The 16,608-nt window shown below is 46.3% G+C and overlaps 1 protein-coding gene across 1 annotated transcript; it reads left to right on the forward strand.

Moving 5' to 3' along the window:
* Nucleotides 1-10,772: 10,772 nt before the first annotated feature.
* LOC105034164 (APETALA2-like protein 3) lies at nt 10,773-16,073 on the forward strand. Its single transcript, XM_073248438.1, is given in 13 exon segments — nt 10,773-10,937; nt 11,103-11,560; nt 11,563-11,754; nt 11,757-11,967; nt 12,049-12,074; nt 12,177-12,207; nt 12,301-12,388; nt 12,475-12,623; nt 12,885-12,929; nt 13,056-13,159; nt 13,288-13,421; nt 14,258-14,341; nt 15,372-16,073. Coding segments are annotated over 12 exon segments (1,419 nt in total). The 5' UTR covers nt 10,773-10,937; nt 11,103-11,433; the 3' UTR covers nt 15,600-16,073.
* Nucleotides 16,074-16,608: the final 535 nt, after the last annotated feature.

Raw genomic sequence — 16,608 nt, forward strand, 5'->3', positions numbered from 1 at the left:
CTGTATTACCAGTGAATTCTGTAATTCAATTGTCGGAATACAAGTTCAGTTTGAAAAATCGGAGTTCTAACTCTTCGACTACTGATCGGCGGTCAGCCCCGACGAATCGACGCGGACCTGGCACCGACGACACATCGGGCCCTTACCCGGACCGATGCATCTACAATGACGGAAGTCAATACCCCTTCGACGACTCTTCGGACCTTCACAAGGGCCGACGGACTCTTATGAACGGGAGTTACACTCCTTCGACTTTCGGCAACACATCCGCCCCTAACAAAGGCCGATGCAGCTGTTGCGACGGGAGTTCATACTCCTTCTACGGTCGAATTTTCGGGCAGAATCCATCGGCCGACTGGCCGATCGGGCCCCGACCGAAGAAAGGCTAAAAGCCCACGCGACTATTGCCGCACTTCCGACCAGGCTACGGCCGGTCGAGGGATATTCGCTTGCCACCGTCTATCACACGACGCACCTTAGTCGCACACACGACTCGCCGACCGACCAACGGCCGGCTGAACGACATTCGGCTTGCCACCGTCTGTCAAAAGACCTGGAACCCGACGCAAGAGCATGGGGACCCGACTTACTATCGTACCCCCGACACTGCGTCGGACGATGATCGACTAAGTGCATCTACGGAAGTCCGCCTGCCGAACCTTTTCAGGTTCGGTCGGTTCCCGACTCAATAGATGCACCCGACTAACGGCTTCGACTATTGGAAGCCGACCTAAAGTCGGGACCCATTCCACTTTCAGGGCTATGCAAGTTGTCGGAGTCCTACCGACTCATGTGAGTTGGTGGCTTACTTAAGTTAGCGACTAAAGTTCGACATCGCAGCTATAGCCGGCATTACAAATAACAAGGAGAGAAAGAAGGAGTTTCATTCATTGATGAAAAGGAATTACAGGGTCGGGTCGAAGCCCGATTACATGTATTTTCAAAAAGACAAAAAGTAAAGATGGTCGGCAGGGCCGATCACCCGTCCTAGTCGATCTCTTCGACCGACGGAGGATCGGGATGATCGGCGTCTCGGCCATAAGCGACGCTGGATCGGCCGCCGAGGATGGGCTTCGGACGGCAAAGGAACTTCGGTCGGCACCTGCTCCGGGACGGCCTCCTCCACCACGATGACGCCTCCCGACGGCTGGTCGGCCATTCTTCCGTTCCTTCTCCTTCGACTCCTTCCTCCTCGGCTAGTGGCGGGACGATGCGGCTGACGTCCAACTCCGGGTACAAGGCATGGACGGCATCCCGACCGTCCTCGAACCCGACCCGGTATGAGGCGAAGCCCGATTCGAGCATCTCCTCCCGGTATCGGTCGGAGGATCGAAAGTCCTCCACCGCCCGTTCGGCCGATTCCCTCGCCGACGTTGCCTCGTCCTCAGCTCGGGCGAGCTCCTCCCTCACCGACTCCGCCTCGACCTTCGCCATTTCGACGTCGATCTGGGCGATGGACAGCTCCTCTTCGGCTTCCGCGAGCTTCTCCAGGCTGACCCAAAGTTACTCGCGTTCCCCTTTGAGTTCGACAGTTGCACCATCCCGTTCGCGTCGAAGACGACGCACGGCCCGACCTTGTGCCTGGCCTCCTTCTTGGCCGACTGTAGTTCGGACCGAAGCTGGAAAACCTCGTCGACTAACTTGGCCTCCCGGTCGGCCGACTGCAGGAGTTGTTCGGCCAACATCGCCCTCTCAGCTTCGGCCGCCGCCGACTTCTCCTTGAAGGCTGCCCGAACGTTGCCGAACCTTCGGTACCCGGCCTCAAGTTCGGACATTGTGAAGATCAGCTGCCGATCAAAAAGCTTCGTCAGAATCGCATGACAAGAAAAATTTCTAAGTCAAAAGAAGGGAGACGCGGAGCTTACCTCAACCATCGTCGGGTAGAACCGCGACAGCATCTCGGTCACCTGCCGAGACCGCAGCGATTCTACGTCGGCTGGGAGGAGGATCCCTTGGCACAACCTCCTCGCAAGGTTGTGGTCGGCCAACGTCGACGAACCCTCGGGGTAGTATGCGCTGGGAGGCATTGAGCGGCTCCCCGACCTATCCTCCTCCTCGGGCTCCATCGGGGCTTTCCCCCGATCAGCTGCCCCGACCGACGGTACTGGCAGCGACGGCACGCTGGAGTTTGAGCCGGCGCCCCCGTTGCGCCAGCGGACGCCGCCGGGTGATGTTCGGCTTCTCGAACGTCATCCGGCTCCACCCGCACCGGCGAAGCCGCCGATACTTCTTCGGCCGCCCCCTCAGTCGGCCTCTCCTCAGCTCGGACCGTCGGAGCCATGAGGGCTATGACCGGCTCCGACTGGTCGGTCGCCGACGCCTCGACGGTTGGCGGAGCTGGGGTTGGTTTCTTTGCAGGGCGCGAAGGGCCGGCCCCCGACGCTGGCCTCTTCCTCGTGGCGAACTGCCGAATTTCGGCATCAGTCGGCCTCATCCTCGGTGGTGTCCCTGCAATACCGACAAGAGAGTTAATGGCTGGGCCAAAAGCCGACCAAAAGATGAACAAAAAGAAAAGCCGGAGGATCGGGCGATACCTATTCGGGGGACCAGACTCAAGCCGGCGTCATAGAGAGCTTGTTCGGTAACAAGCTCCCTCTGCTTCGGTACCGACATGTCCTTCAGTCGGTGGAAGTCCTCCCGGTCGTCCACATCCACCCGACTGTTGTCGTTGGCCTCTGTTCGGGGTATACCCCAACGAGAAGGAAAGCCCCAAGAAGAAGAGGAGGAAGCAAAGAAAAACTGGTTCTTCCATCCATGAATGGACGATGGAAGACCAGTTATGAAAGCGAGACCCTTCCGAGGGTTGAAGAGCCACCACCCTCGGGCTTTAGGGTGGGGTCGGAGCACAAAGAAGGCCCGGAAGAGTGAAACGCGGGGGTTGGTCGGCAAGAGCTGACACAACAGCGCGAAAGAAATGATTAACCGAACAGAGTTCGGCGCCAGTTGCGCCGGACATAGTCCGTAGTAATCAAGCAGATTTCGGACGAACTCCGGAATCGAAAGTCGAAGACCCGCGCGAAGGTCTTCAACGTACAACGCCAGATCGCCAGGCGGATGGTTGTTGACCCGACCGCCGGCCCTGGAGCGGAGAGCCGAAACTGCTCCGGGATGCGATAGTGCTTTCGAAGCTGATCGACGTTCGACCCCGAAAGCGAGGAGACCTCATCTTCCGGAGCCGATCGGGAGTCGTCGGTCGGGTTTCCCGACCGAGCTCCCTGAGTCGGTTTCCTGGTCATTATGCAGGGACCGAAAGAGAAGAAAGGAAGGAAGAAGGAAAAGGGGGGACCACGAACCGGATGGACCCTCCGCAGGCGAAGAAGAGCTCTGCCCGCGACGACTGAAAAATCGCCCGGACAGAGTTTCCCCAGCGAAATATTGCAAATGTGGGTCAGGGTCCGGGAGGTCCTATATATATAGGGCCGACCGACGGCCGAGATCCCTCCGCGCCGACCGAAGACCTGCAGATGCGCGACGCGTGGCGCCCACCGGTTGGCGGAAGATTCGGCGCGCCCCGCCCCGGGACGGCCGCACCGCCCGCATTAAATGCCGGAGGGGGCGCCGGCCGACCACCTTGACACGCGGCACGTGGGGCACGGCCCTGCATTCACGCACCCGCGCCGGTTCGCGTTCCCGATGGGACGCCTGACAGCGGCCCTCTCTCCCGCGATCGGCGCCGAATATCCGATCGACTGACGCCGTATCGTCCGGCGCCCGATCTTCCGACACCGACGTAACGACTGACGACGACAAGACGTGGCGTCTGACATCTGACGCCGACGTGACCTCTGACATCGACTGGACGTCCTGATCGCGGGGCATTCATGAGGCGTCTGACATCGGATCATCCGACAGTACGGTCGGATCTACACGTGCGACAAATCCACTCCCAGTCGTCCGGGATTGCTGCCCGAATGGAAGCATCGTCCTGCTCACCACCCGACTTGGGAGTGGAGGGGGGCAACTGTTGGGGATACCCGCCGACCGACTGCCGGAGGGCCCGACCGACCGGAGGCCCGACCGACTGCCGTAGGGCCCGACATACTGCCGGGAGGCCCGACCGACCGGAGGGCCCGACCGACCGGACGACCCGACCGCCCGACCGCCTGGCGGCCTGACCGCCTCCGTTGGACGACTCCGACTGGCCGATAGGCCGACCGATCGTCGGTCGGGGCGACCGACTAACGGGAGCCATCAGCGGCTAATCGCCGGCCGTCCAACGGCCCGTCGCCGACCGGGGGTATGTCGGGCGTGTCCATCCCGACCGACCGAACCCCGAGGTTCGATGGCCGACTTACATGATGCTCGCCGACCAATGGAGGGACCCGACACCACTTATCTGGCTACCGACTTTGGGTCGGTCGGCTCCTCCAACCGCCGTATAGCCGCCAGACGTTGTCAGCTCTAACACGGACATGCGGCGCAGTTACCTAGGGGCATTGTCCCGCCGAGAGCCGGGTCAACCCTGGTGATTAGACGGCTACACGGCGACATGACGTTTTCACGGCGGCTCTGACAGTCCACAGTGAGTTGACAGTTCCTCACTCGTCCGCGCCATTAATGACGGCGCCATACCTAGCTCCACTATATATACCAGGGAAGGCAACAGTGCAAGGGATCGATCCGCCCGTCTCCCCCACATACGCAGGCTCGCTCCTCCCCCTCACTCTCTCTTTCTCAGAGCTCTCTGTCTGCATTTCACTGTTGCCCAGTCACCTCTCTGACTTGACCGTCGGAGGGTCCCCGCCGGAGCCACCTCCGGTCAGTGTGGACTTCCTTTTTTGCAGGCGCTCGTTCCCGGCGACCAGGCGACGAGGGGATTGGCCGCAACAGGGCAGTGTTGGAATGCCGAGCGGGATAGCTGCTGAAAACCGCATTCCGGCAATCGCTTAACTCATGCCCCAGTGGAGAAGATCCGATCATTTCTCTTTCAGACACATGCGCTCTCCTGTTACACCAAGAAGGTACTTATTTGGGGAGAGTAGGGGTCTGAAATTGAAATAAGAATGGATAATTTCAGCAATCGTTTAACTCATGCTCCAATGGAGAAGACTCAGATCATTTCTCTTTCAGACACATACGCTTTCCTATTACACCAAGAAAATACTTACTTGAGGAGAGTGGAGTTCTAAAATTGAAATGAGAATGGATGGCTTTCATTCTAATTGTTTGATTGGAAGGAATCTTATTTCGATTTCGATTTCAGGATGGAATGAGAATAGTCCAATCTACATAAAATTCAATCTCTATTTTTTTATGATTTTAAATTTTTATTTAAATTTTAATTTTGATTTCGATCATGAATCAAATATTTTAAAAAATTTAACTATTTTAATTTTAAATTTAAATTATTTAAATTTTTATTTTAATCACGAATCAAACACTTCCTAAATATATGTGGCTCAAACTTCTGTTGTCCTCGGGGCCGAACACACAGTGCTCGTAGTCACCTGTATATAATCCCTCCTAGCAGAGCGCGACTACGGAAGGCACACACGCAACCCCGTGAAAACTTAAGTCTTCTCGCCGCTCATATTAAACCCATCCCATGCACTGGACTCACACCGGAAGGCACCCGCGTGGATCATGTGATACTTTTACCCCAATTCTTTAAAATAACAAAAAAAAATCGAGTTAGCGAACGATATCCACAACTTTAAGGAAAGAAACATTAAAAGATTCGAGGGGGTCGTGGGTTGCACGTTCCTTCTTCGGATTGGATGATAGAACGGGTATGGGCTCGGTGGGTCCCTGGGATGGCTTTGGGGACGGGGGTTCTGCCAATGGAAGTGGCCGGTGGAGGTCCGGGATGGTGCCGTGGTGCTGGTATTCTGGGTTTCATGCCATAACCGGAATAAAGGTAATACGAGGAGAGAGTAAAGGGATGTTCAAGGTTTGAGAATTGAGGTAGGGTGCCGTAAGGGGAAAGGTTCGGTTGGGGAGGGCAAAAAAAAAGACTTTATTCCTTTCTCGTGTCCCCATCGGCCCTGGTGAGTCTTCAAAGCAATGGTCCAGATTTCATCTTCTTTTGCTATTCTTCTCTTCCTATTTCAGGATGGATGTTGCCTTCTTTTTTTTCTGGTAAGAGATGGATGTTGTCTTTAATGGGCAGGTTGATGCCGATGAGATCCGCTTCCCAGGAAGTCACTCATCGTTACCTCACCTTGGATTTTTTTTTTTGGTTGCCAAAATAGTTTAGATAGTTTATTGTTGAAATAGAGTCGACTGGAAAAATAAAATAAAAAAATGAGAATAAATTTTTCATATTTTGTAGAAAAAAAAATTTCATATGGGATACGTTGTTTTAGATTATGTGGAATTATTTTTTTAAAAAATATCCATAAAGTCATTAAAAAATATAATAATTTTTTTAATTAAAATATAAAAATTATTTTACATAATTTTTTCTATAAAATACATACTCAACCAAATGTAAAGCATTTTGTAATATGTCACAATCAAACATGTTAAAATTATTTTTTTAAATATAATTTTTTAAAAATTATTTTTTAAAAAAAATATTTTAATAAAAAAAAATTTTTAACAGATCAAACGAACTTTTATGCATATATATATATATATATATATATATATATATATATATTTTTTTTCTCTCTCTCTCTTTTTTTTAGTGAAATAATTTTTTTGGATAAATGACAGGAAACATAAGTAATTCTGCATTAATGTTCAAGGGCTTAAATCGATCTCCTTGCCATAAGAGTGTTTTTTATTAACATGCTGGTGAATTCTTTGAAGAAAAACTATAAATAAATTTTCACGATAGATTATAAGAATTTTAATTCACAATTGAAGAAACTATTGGAGATGCAATGCATAGGAAATTTGGTTAACGTAAGTTGCGTTATTGTATAATCATATGAAATCAGCAAGCTCCGGTTCACATAAAAATTCATTTAATTATTGAGATTTAATTTTTATTTTTTAACTTATAATTAATTTGTACCATTAATACAGATGCATTTTTCCACAACAAACATCCATGCATAGACTCTTTCCAATTTATACATAAATTTTACTAGATGTTTTTTTAATCATGTATACTTGCTAGATATTTTCTACTTTGATGGCTCGTCCATATCTTATATATTTTTTAATTATTAACTCTGCTAAAAACGTTTCAAATGATAAGCCTAAGTTGACAATCATATGTGAAATCACTACAATTTCTTGATCATGACATTTAAAGCCGGTATTGTACTTCAAGAAAATCCAATTTTAATTCTATGGATATTATTAATTGGAGTGATTTCTTGAATATTTCAAGTCTCACCAAAAGTCAGCCGCATTATTTATAGATTAACTTTGGATGGCAATCTATATTTCATATTGCTTTGATGTCAAATATCTAGATTTTACATGTTGATTAAATATTTAAATAGAATATAATTTGAGATTGCAGATATATTTTCTTGACTTATATAGTCAATGGAAGAATTGAATCCTCTGTACTGATTTATAAATTCGTCACTATTTTTATCAAATCTTCTTTGATTTTAAAATTAAGTTTCAAAGGCTAGTTGCTCAATGGCTTATGATATGAGGGTCTATAATCATATTGATATCTTGTTACACTTGCTAACCAATTCCATTGATGTGGTATGGATTCATCGATTTATACCAACTTGCCAACTTGTGGCTTGTGCAATTGGCTGAGCTACAGACCATGGTATTTGACAAGACTATCAACCACTGTAGTACATAAAGCTGTCGACTTGAGTGGATGACCAGCGGCAACGAGTCATGTCTCTTTGAATAAAAGTGTATGGTTAAAACCCATTAAAGAGATGATTATGTTCCCACTCAAAATCCCGCAAGAATCGGCCTTTTCCCTTCCGACTATTAATGGCTAGATGATACGATAGTTCTCTTTTTGAAAAGCCACCTCCCTAATTTCGAACAAATGTGTCTTCCATTTGCCATTTGTTATATTCCGGCCTTCAAACCATCTGAACTTCAAATTTGAGAGTAAAAAATATATATTAAAAAAAAATATCACATCTGAATCGAAACATATTCTTATCGATGTCAAGATGGAACCGATCACCGTAGAATCCGTATCACCTTAATTAACCTGATCCTCACAGTAGATATGCCACCTGAAGATTAAAGATCGTCCGACCTTCTTGCTGCGGTCCAAACTCCTTCTTAAGATCAGGTCGATCCCGACTTCCGAATCCTAATATGATGGCCGATTTTGATGGTCAAAAGGTCTTGGGCAGACTTCGATAATTTAGCCGTGATCGGATATCTTCTCGGCTACTTTAGAGAAAGACTAAGCATCGAATGATCGTCCCTCATTTGGGGACCTGGGATCCAAATAGAAAGACGCCTACATCATTCCGACTGCGCCACTCCAACTAGCTGCACGCCAGTTAGACTCATATCACATCATATGTCATATCACCTCCCTCTCCACGGCTAGACTACATGCCGGCTAAAAGAACATCTGCCATCGGAGCCATTTAAAGATGCTCCTTGCAGTTCCGTATGATAGAACACAGTCGGAATGACTTTCCACCCCTCCTTGTTTGACTTTTGCCCTCCATTAATAGAGACAGAGGGGGCTCTCGAGGAACGCAAGCATACTGGGCCACTCAGACATCGGGCTCGAGGCCAAGAGAAGTTCAGCTTTGGCGTCATCTCCAGGGATTCTGAGCCTATCTTTACTCCTAATCGGACTCAAAATCCTTTACTATTATAATCTATCATTCCGGAAAGATCGACCCTTGTTACCCTGATGCTCATATAACGGAACGAACTAGTCTTCAAGGAGGGTCAAGCCTCATCTTCCTGGCCCCTGTTGCCTTCGAATAGGACTTCATAGAGCCCTTCGATATTTGCATTCTGGCCATCAATCCCGACCATCACCAGTCAATGGATGGGTGAGTCCGAGCAGACCGATCGATCTTCTCTCCTGGCTGACGCTCTTCATTTGATAATAGGGGCTTCTACTGGTCTCCAGACTTCAGCGTCAGGAGAGAAATACGTTATTAGACAATAGCCATCCATCTAAGATATAGGTTGAAGGACTAATTATGATTTTTGTCTAAATACGTCGAGTCAGGACACATCACCTTGCTGTGCCATTCTACTTGCCGTCCATGCGTCTGTTAAGCCCGTATCACATCACCTTCCCTGTCGATTGCGTATCGGATAAAAGTCCACTTACCAACGGAATACGTGACATGACTTGTATGGCCTAGCATAATTAAATGATCCTGAATGATTTGCTGTCTAGGGTTCTCAATCTCAACCCCCCATAATACAGAGGTAAGGAATGACCTCCAGATATGCATACGTGTCCATCATATTTATGCTTTCTTGTGATTTTTTCTTCTTCTTTATTGTACTAGATTTTTGATTTGACTGTTGAAGGGATTTCCGTCATCTCTTATTGCGGCCGAAAAATTTTTACAACAATAAAAAAAATTATGAGATAAAGACCGCTGGTGTGCTACTTCTAGCTGCTGAGCCTTACTTTAACTATTGTCAATTTATTATTCATCAAACTATGAGTGTTTATCGAATGACTTTTCTGCACTCTCTTTTCAAATTTAGAAGTTTCTTTCATGCCCCTTTCATGCCCCTTTCTCTCCTTGATTTCCCGTACCACCACCAAAACCCTCCACAATTTGACCATCATGATCCTTATAATCATCTAATTGCCTGAGTGCCTAGCTTCCCCTCCTGCAGCCAACTATATTAAGTTTACCTAGAGTGCCTCCATCTTCATTGTTAATAGTCTCCCTTGCCCTAAACAATTCCACTATGACCCATCTCGACAGCTTGTAATTGTTGCCTACCCTTCCTTTGTTTTTTAATTAAAAATATCACAGACTGGTAGCTCAAAATGCTATCCACATTTCAATAATAAAACAATGTGTTTTTTTGACATCTATTCCGCTCGGCGGTCTTATACTGTACACATTGATGCATCCTAGTTTCTAAGTTAAGCCACTCTAAATATAGTAGGAGGCTAAAGTGACATCACTATATATTTGCACTCCTCACATTCTTTTCATAAAAAAATCCATGATGACATTAAAATTCTCTTTGGGGACAAATTTTTGAGCTGCTATTTATCATTTATGTAATATAATATGTATTCACAATTCAATAAGGTAGATCCCATTGTTAATATCCCCTTATGTTTTGTGTTTTTTTATTTGTTTGTTTGTTTCTTCACCTCATTGAGCAGAAGGCACTTCATTTTCCCACCATTTCACCTACAAATAGCCCGGTCGGTCCGCCATTAGCCCTGTTGTCATTAATCATTTTAATTTTAATAATGTAGCTTGCTCATGTCCAAAATGGAAAAGTAAAGCTAATTTCTAACACGCTGCATGGATTAGAACATTAATTAACTGATAATTAACTCAGCTAATAACACTACCAAGAACCCAAGCAAGTAATTAATCCCCAGCTTGGACGTGTACGGCTCCTGGCCTCCCGTTGTCTCGTTCCCACGAGGCGCTCGCGATTAATAAACAAATCTCACCCCATCCCCCAAATCGATTCACCCCCCCAAAAACAAAAAATCCATATCATCCGACGGATGTGACGTGTACCGTCCTCCTCTCCGTCCGATTCGATCAGACGGCCCGGAAGGATGAACCCCTCCGGTGGTGCCGGATATTTTCTCCGTCCGGACAGCGAGTGGGAGAGAAAACCGGGATACCGGCCACTAGCGGTGGCCGTACCGCACACCGTATTTTCGCTGCCTTCGCTTCTATATATATTCATATTTTAGGAAGGCCTTTTGATCCATGGTACCGTGCCGTTCGGGTCGTCGCACGTCCCATCTGTGCCTTTCCTTCCCTCCCTCTTCCTTCTCCGATGCCCACGGCCGCACGGCACTTCTCCCTGCCGCCGTCCCCGTCGCTACCCACTCGCCGGAAGAAGCCTGCGATTCCTCCGAGGTTTCTCCTTCTTCTCCTCCTCTGCTTTCGTTGTTATTTTCTTTTTATCTTTTCTTGGAGATCGAATCCCAAATGGCCATGTGCTTCTCTTTGTTTCTTGCTTTGTTTCTGATCAAGGATTTCCGATTGGATCTAATATCGAGGGTTTTGTGTCCGTTTTGCTAGTTCTTGATGTCTACTCTCTAGCTGGGAGATAAGAGGCTAGAAAGAACACAGGAGAGAAGGAGGAGACACAAAGAGAGGGAGAGCGGAGACCATCTGGTCCATGTGTTGGAAGATCTGGAGACATCGCTGGTGGTGAAGTGGGAAGCCAAATGTTCCGTAAGAACGACTCCGCCTTATCCTGCTTCTACCTCTATTTGCTCTGGCTATTCTTCCGCAAGTAGGCGACAAGCGATACCCTAGACGAGAAGAGAGGCTTTTGCAGGAGAGGGTAGAATTTGATCGGATTCTTGAGAAATCGAAATCTTGATTGCGATCGGATTCTTGAGGAAGGATGATGATGTTGGATCTTAACCTTGCGTCCTCAGGCGAGTCGTTGGCTTTCCAGGAGAAGCCGCTCCCCGATGAGGACTCCGGGACCTCCAACTCCTCCGTTCTCAATGCCGAGGCCTCCAGCAACGCCCCGATGACGACTCGTGTTCTACCAGGCCGACCGCCGGCTTCCAGTTCGGCATCCTGAGGGTCTCAGCGTCCGCGGAAGGAGAGAACGAGATGGAAGAGGAGATCAAGGGGCGTGTAAATAATGTCTCGCTGGAATCCAACTTCCTCACCAGGCAGCTCTTTCCTCCGGCTTCACCGGCGGTTCCTGAATGGCCCAGCTACCGGCGGTAGCGGCATCTTCGTCCGCATCATCCAGGCAGCATTTATTGGATCTCCGCTTCAGCCAGTCCGGCAATCCAGCGGACGTCAGGGTTTTGCAGCAGCAGCAGCATGTCAAGAAGAGTAGAAGGGGGCCTCGCTCTCGGAGCTCTCAATACCGGGGAGTCACGTTCTACCGGAGGACCGGGCGATGGGAATCTCACATCTGGTTAATTTACTATTTTTCTTCAATTTTGTGATTTTTTTTTTTTGGGTTCCAGTTATGATTGATCCAGAAATTGTTTTGCAGGGATTGTGGGAAACAGGTTTATTTGGGTAAGTTAATTCGGACAATTCTTTTTGATGATCGGATATTTGTTTCCTGTTCATCTGATGTGCTCTGCTTTTATATGTTTTTTATTGGCTTGGATTTTATAGGAGGTTTCGACACTGCTCAAGCTGCAGCCAGGTTGAAACTGAGTTCTGTTTATGTTGAACCCTGTTGCTATTGGTCTTTTTTTGATTAGTTAAAATTAAATTTGGATTCGTGTTCTAATTGCAGGGCATATGATCGAGCTGCGATTAAGTTTCGAGGAGTTGACGCTGACATCAATTTCAATCTTGTTGACTATGAGGAAGATCTGAAACAGGTAATCAAACACCAGAAATTTATTGATATAGCTTGTCCAATAGGAGGATTGTGGCTTATCTACTCTGGATTCTTCTTGTTGATCAGACGAGGAATCTTACAAAGGAGGAATTTGTGCACATACTACGTCGCCAGAGCACTGGGTTCTCTAGGGGAAGTTCAAAATACAGAGGTGTGACCCTTCACAAGTGCGGCCGCTGGGAGGCTCGCATGGGACAATTCCTGGGAAGAAGTGAGCAATTCTTTCTTTATGCCTCTTTTGTTCTGTAGTTTGTTCCATTTCCTCCTTGTTATCGGACTTAGATTTTGCTCTTGCATGTGAGTCCTTGCTGATAAGATATTGGGTCTTGAAGCTTGAGATCCGTGGTTCTATCTGTTTGGTCAAAGCACCTTAAGCTGTATGACTAGATATGTTAAACTGTCCTGGTTCTTAGAGAAATAAAAAAGAACGTGGAGACCCAACCTTTACCGATTAAGAATACAATACTTGCGTGCAGGTACATATATCTTGGGCTATTCGACAGCGAAATAGAAGCTGCAAGGTCCTATTGAGCATGGATTTTTTTCAATGCTGACAATGAATCTCTTAGCTTACTGTTGACTTCAACAGGGCTCCATTCGAACATGAATCTCTTTTTTCCGTTTCTTTGTTATTTTTTCAATATCAGGGCTTATGACAAGGCAGCTATAAAATGTAATGGAAGGGATGCTGTTACCAATTTTGAGCCCAGCACCTATGAAGGAGAACTGCTTACTGAGGCTAATAGTGAAGGTATCATCTGCAAATAGTAATCTCTTTGTTTATGTTCTTTGGAGTAAGAGGTTGCTATATTCATTCATGAAAATTAATTAATCAGCTGTGATGAATTGATTTGTGGACTGTGAATCTTTTTGATATAGCAACTGGCCATGATGTTGATCTGAACTTGAGGATTTCTCAACCTGTTGCCCATAGTCCAAAGAAGGATCACAATTCAATAGGCATCCAATTCCACTATGGCTTGCTTGAATCTTCTGATGCCAAGAAAGTAACGGTAATTAATTTGCTGCGATCATTTTTTTTTTGCTTTTCAACCATCTCTTCTCACACTTGAAGGAACTGAGAATCTCTTTGCTCCCTTTCATAAAACATGTGTTATTTGTATAACGGCATGCTATGTGGAGTAGATCCACCGTGCTGGCCTAGGATCTGGAACAAACACCAAATAAATCAAGTAAAAATATTGGAAAAAAAAATTTGATAGAGAAAAAATAAATTTGTTCAAAAGAAACTAAAAATCCAAATAAAGAGTTCGGCTTCCTTACCCTGTCGAAAATAATTCTTTCCCTATTTATAAAACCACACTCTCTTTTCACTAAAAGACAAAAATATCAACATCTCCTGCTCAAAGCTAATCAATATCCCACTTCAACTAAAAAAGCAAACCTAAATATATTAAGATTAAAGCTCAACCTAACTAAAATAGGCCAGTACTAAAAGGCAAACTATTCCAATTAGAATTAGAATAAAAAACAAAGATAGATCAGGAAAAGAATCCTCGTATAAGAAGGACAAGAAATGGACTTCCAAGATCATTTGGCCTGGTGTTGACTGACGTGCTCATTCATCCCTTCGTTTGCATTCAGTTTTTCATCCAATATTGTTGTCTTGCTATGATATTTTTCTTTGTAAAGATTAAGAAGTTAGGATACTCTGGAATTTACTACCAGTGCCCTATTACCTTACTGGTTTTTTATTTGGTGCCGCACCACTCGCATTAGTTTTTGGATACCTACAAATGCCTTTGATTTATAAAAGCTAATGGACGTATTTAATACCAGAATGCTGTTTGATAACTATTGATACTGACTGCTCGTTGTCTTGCTATAGATTGACAGCACGTCTTCCCAATTGGCTGGTCAGCCGCATCATGTATGGACTGCTCAACGCCCAGCTCTCTTTCCTACCATTGAGGTAATGTTTTACAATTTATTTCCTTTTATCGCAAGTTCTCTTTCGCTAAATGTCAATTAAGATTAGCTTGATCTCCTTTTTTTTCCTAAAAAAATAGCTGATTTCACATTGTCTGCTATTGCAAAAACTGTTGGTTTAGATTTTGAAATTTAACCATATTTTAGCATCTAGGTTCATCATATTGCATATGGTTTTAGAGATCAGCAAGATCTGTTGGTTATTCTGCTTGGTCTTTTGCCATCCCAATTTTATATGGCTGAGCTTTGTAAATTTAGTAAAGCTAGTGGTACTTGCATCTGAAACGGTTCCCTGAAATCAACATCTGGTAGTTGGCATTCTGAACCCCACCCAACAGCTTGTAGAAATGCTATAAGTTTTTGTTGGTCAAAAATTCTCATTCGCGAGCATCTGATTACAAGGTGGGATAACTTGTCTAGCTATAGATACCCAATGACACGACATACAATTTTCTGGTAACTTTTTATTTTAGTGGAACCAGATCCTTAAGACCTATCTCATCCTCCTTTAGGTGTGAAATGTGTATATATCATGCATCTGAGATGTCAGTCTGAAATTTTCTAAATGAACTAGTACTTTAGAGCCAGTTACCTCCGAGGTGGGGGTTATGCTAACCTTGTTGACGTATCCCCTCGTTGGGAGGGTGTCCTATGTCGTCACTCTCCTTGTCAATTTCCATAATGAGTGGGTGCAGGAAAGGGGGGCATCTGTAACATTGTTCAGGGTAAAAAATTTAGCGGTCTTTTCTGATGGTTTTATCAGTTTGGCTTCAGCCTAGATGGTAAAGTGTCTCTTAAAGTATCTTTATTGTAGCCCAAGTGTTTTACAGAGCAACCATATTCAGTTCAAGGATAATTGTAGCTCATAAGTCATAACATTACAATGTTTTTCTGTTGACAGTCATCTGTTGCAAGTTACATAGATCTTGAGCTTTCATAATATGCAAGCGACATGCTCTGTTTTTCCTTGTATCATTTATTTACATCTGATTAGTTGCTGCCTATGATTACAGGAAGGAGCAAGAGAGAAGAGGCTTGAGGTTGGTTCTCAAGCTCTACCCGCCTGGGCGTGGCAGATGCATGGCCCTACTCCATTGCCGCTGTTCTCTTCTGCAGCATCATCAGGATTCTCAACTACTGCTGTTACATCTGCCCATCCTTCCTCGCTGCCTCCTCCTTCGGCAACCCTGCATTCCCAGTTCAGCCTACCGGCTCCATCCAATTTTCGATTCAGGAGCTGAAATCCATGTGCTTGGACCAGTGTATGTATGCTCTAGACCACCGACATCTCCGAGGGAGTGGCAGAGGGTAGCCATCTGCGAAGTAATAACACGGGGATGGTGCTCTGTTTTCAAATTTTCCATGGTGCGAGTTCAGGTTTTTTATCCCTTGTATGCGTTTTGTTTGCCATATTCTCACTGTCATATTCATATTTGGACGAGTTGAATATCGTGGGCTCGTCCGCTGCTGATGAGTTAAGTGGATGGCCGTGATGGAGATTAGCTTTTGGCCTACTACTGGTACTTTGTGGGTGTCCTTGAATGTAGCTTTCTTTTTTTCATTTGCCATGGACGGTACTAGGATTTGAAAGAAGAGAGACCGGCCAGCGGCTATTCTGGCTCCGAGCAAAGTCTTTTGGCTGGCTTGCTGGCTCCTTGTTGTGGGTTTCTTTTCTTTATCTTAATGGATTCCAGCGGGGCCCTGCTTTTGGCTAACGTGACATTGTACCTTCATTATTGATCGGTTCCCTTGGCGATAAAACTGACGGTGTCCCTGGTTGTATGTCTCGGCTTGCTTTGTTTTTATGTGGAACGAGTGATTGGGATTTTCTCAATGATAGATTTCGGTATTCTCGGCATGGTCCTTCATTGATTCTCTTCAGTGCAAACGGTTGTGATGGAAAGCGAGCGGGTTGGGATATGTCTGTGTGTGGTGGTGATGTAGCTGCTCTTCGTATCGGACGTGAATGTGGAAATAGCCGAGGGTTGCTGGCTGAAGCCGGTTGACGATTGTTGCTGCTGGGCCGCATGCGCAGCGTAACAACACTATCGGCGCGAGCTCGGTCTCTGTTCCCAATTGGCTCTAGCTAGCCATTTTGGGAGGCTTGTCAAATCACGTGAGAAGCCTGGTCGGGCGAGGGACGGACCACGGCATGGCTCAAAAGCTAGGAGTATCCGTGGCGTGATTGTGCTGCGGCCCACATTATAGGTGCATCGGCGTCTTCATTGGATTAGATGTCAAAAGAATGAG

This window comes from Elaeis guineensis, chromosome 14 (assembly GCF_000442705.2).
Source record: "Elaeis guineensis isolate ETL-2024a chromosome 14, EG11, whole genome shotgun sequence".
NCBI lineage: Eukaryota > Viridiplantae > Streptophyta > Magnoliopsida > Arecales > Arecaceae > Elaeis > Elaeis guineensis.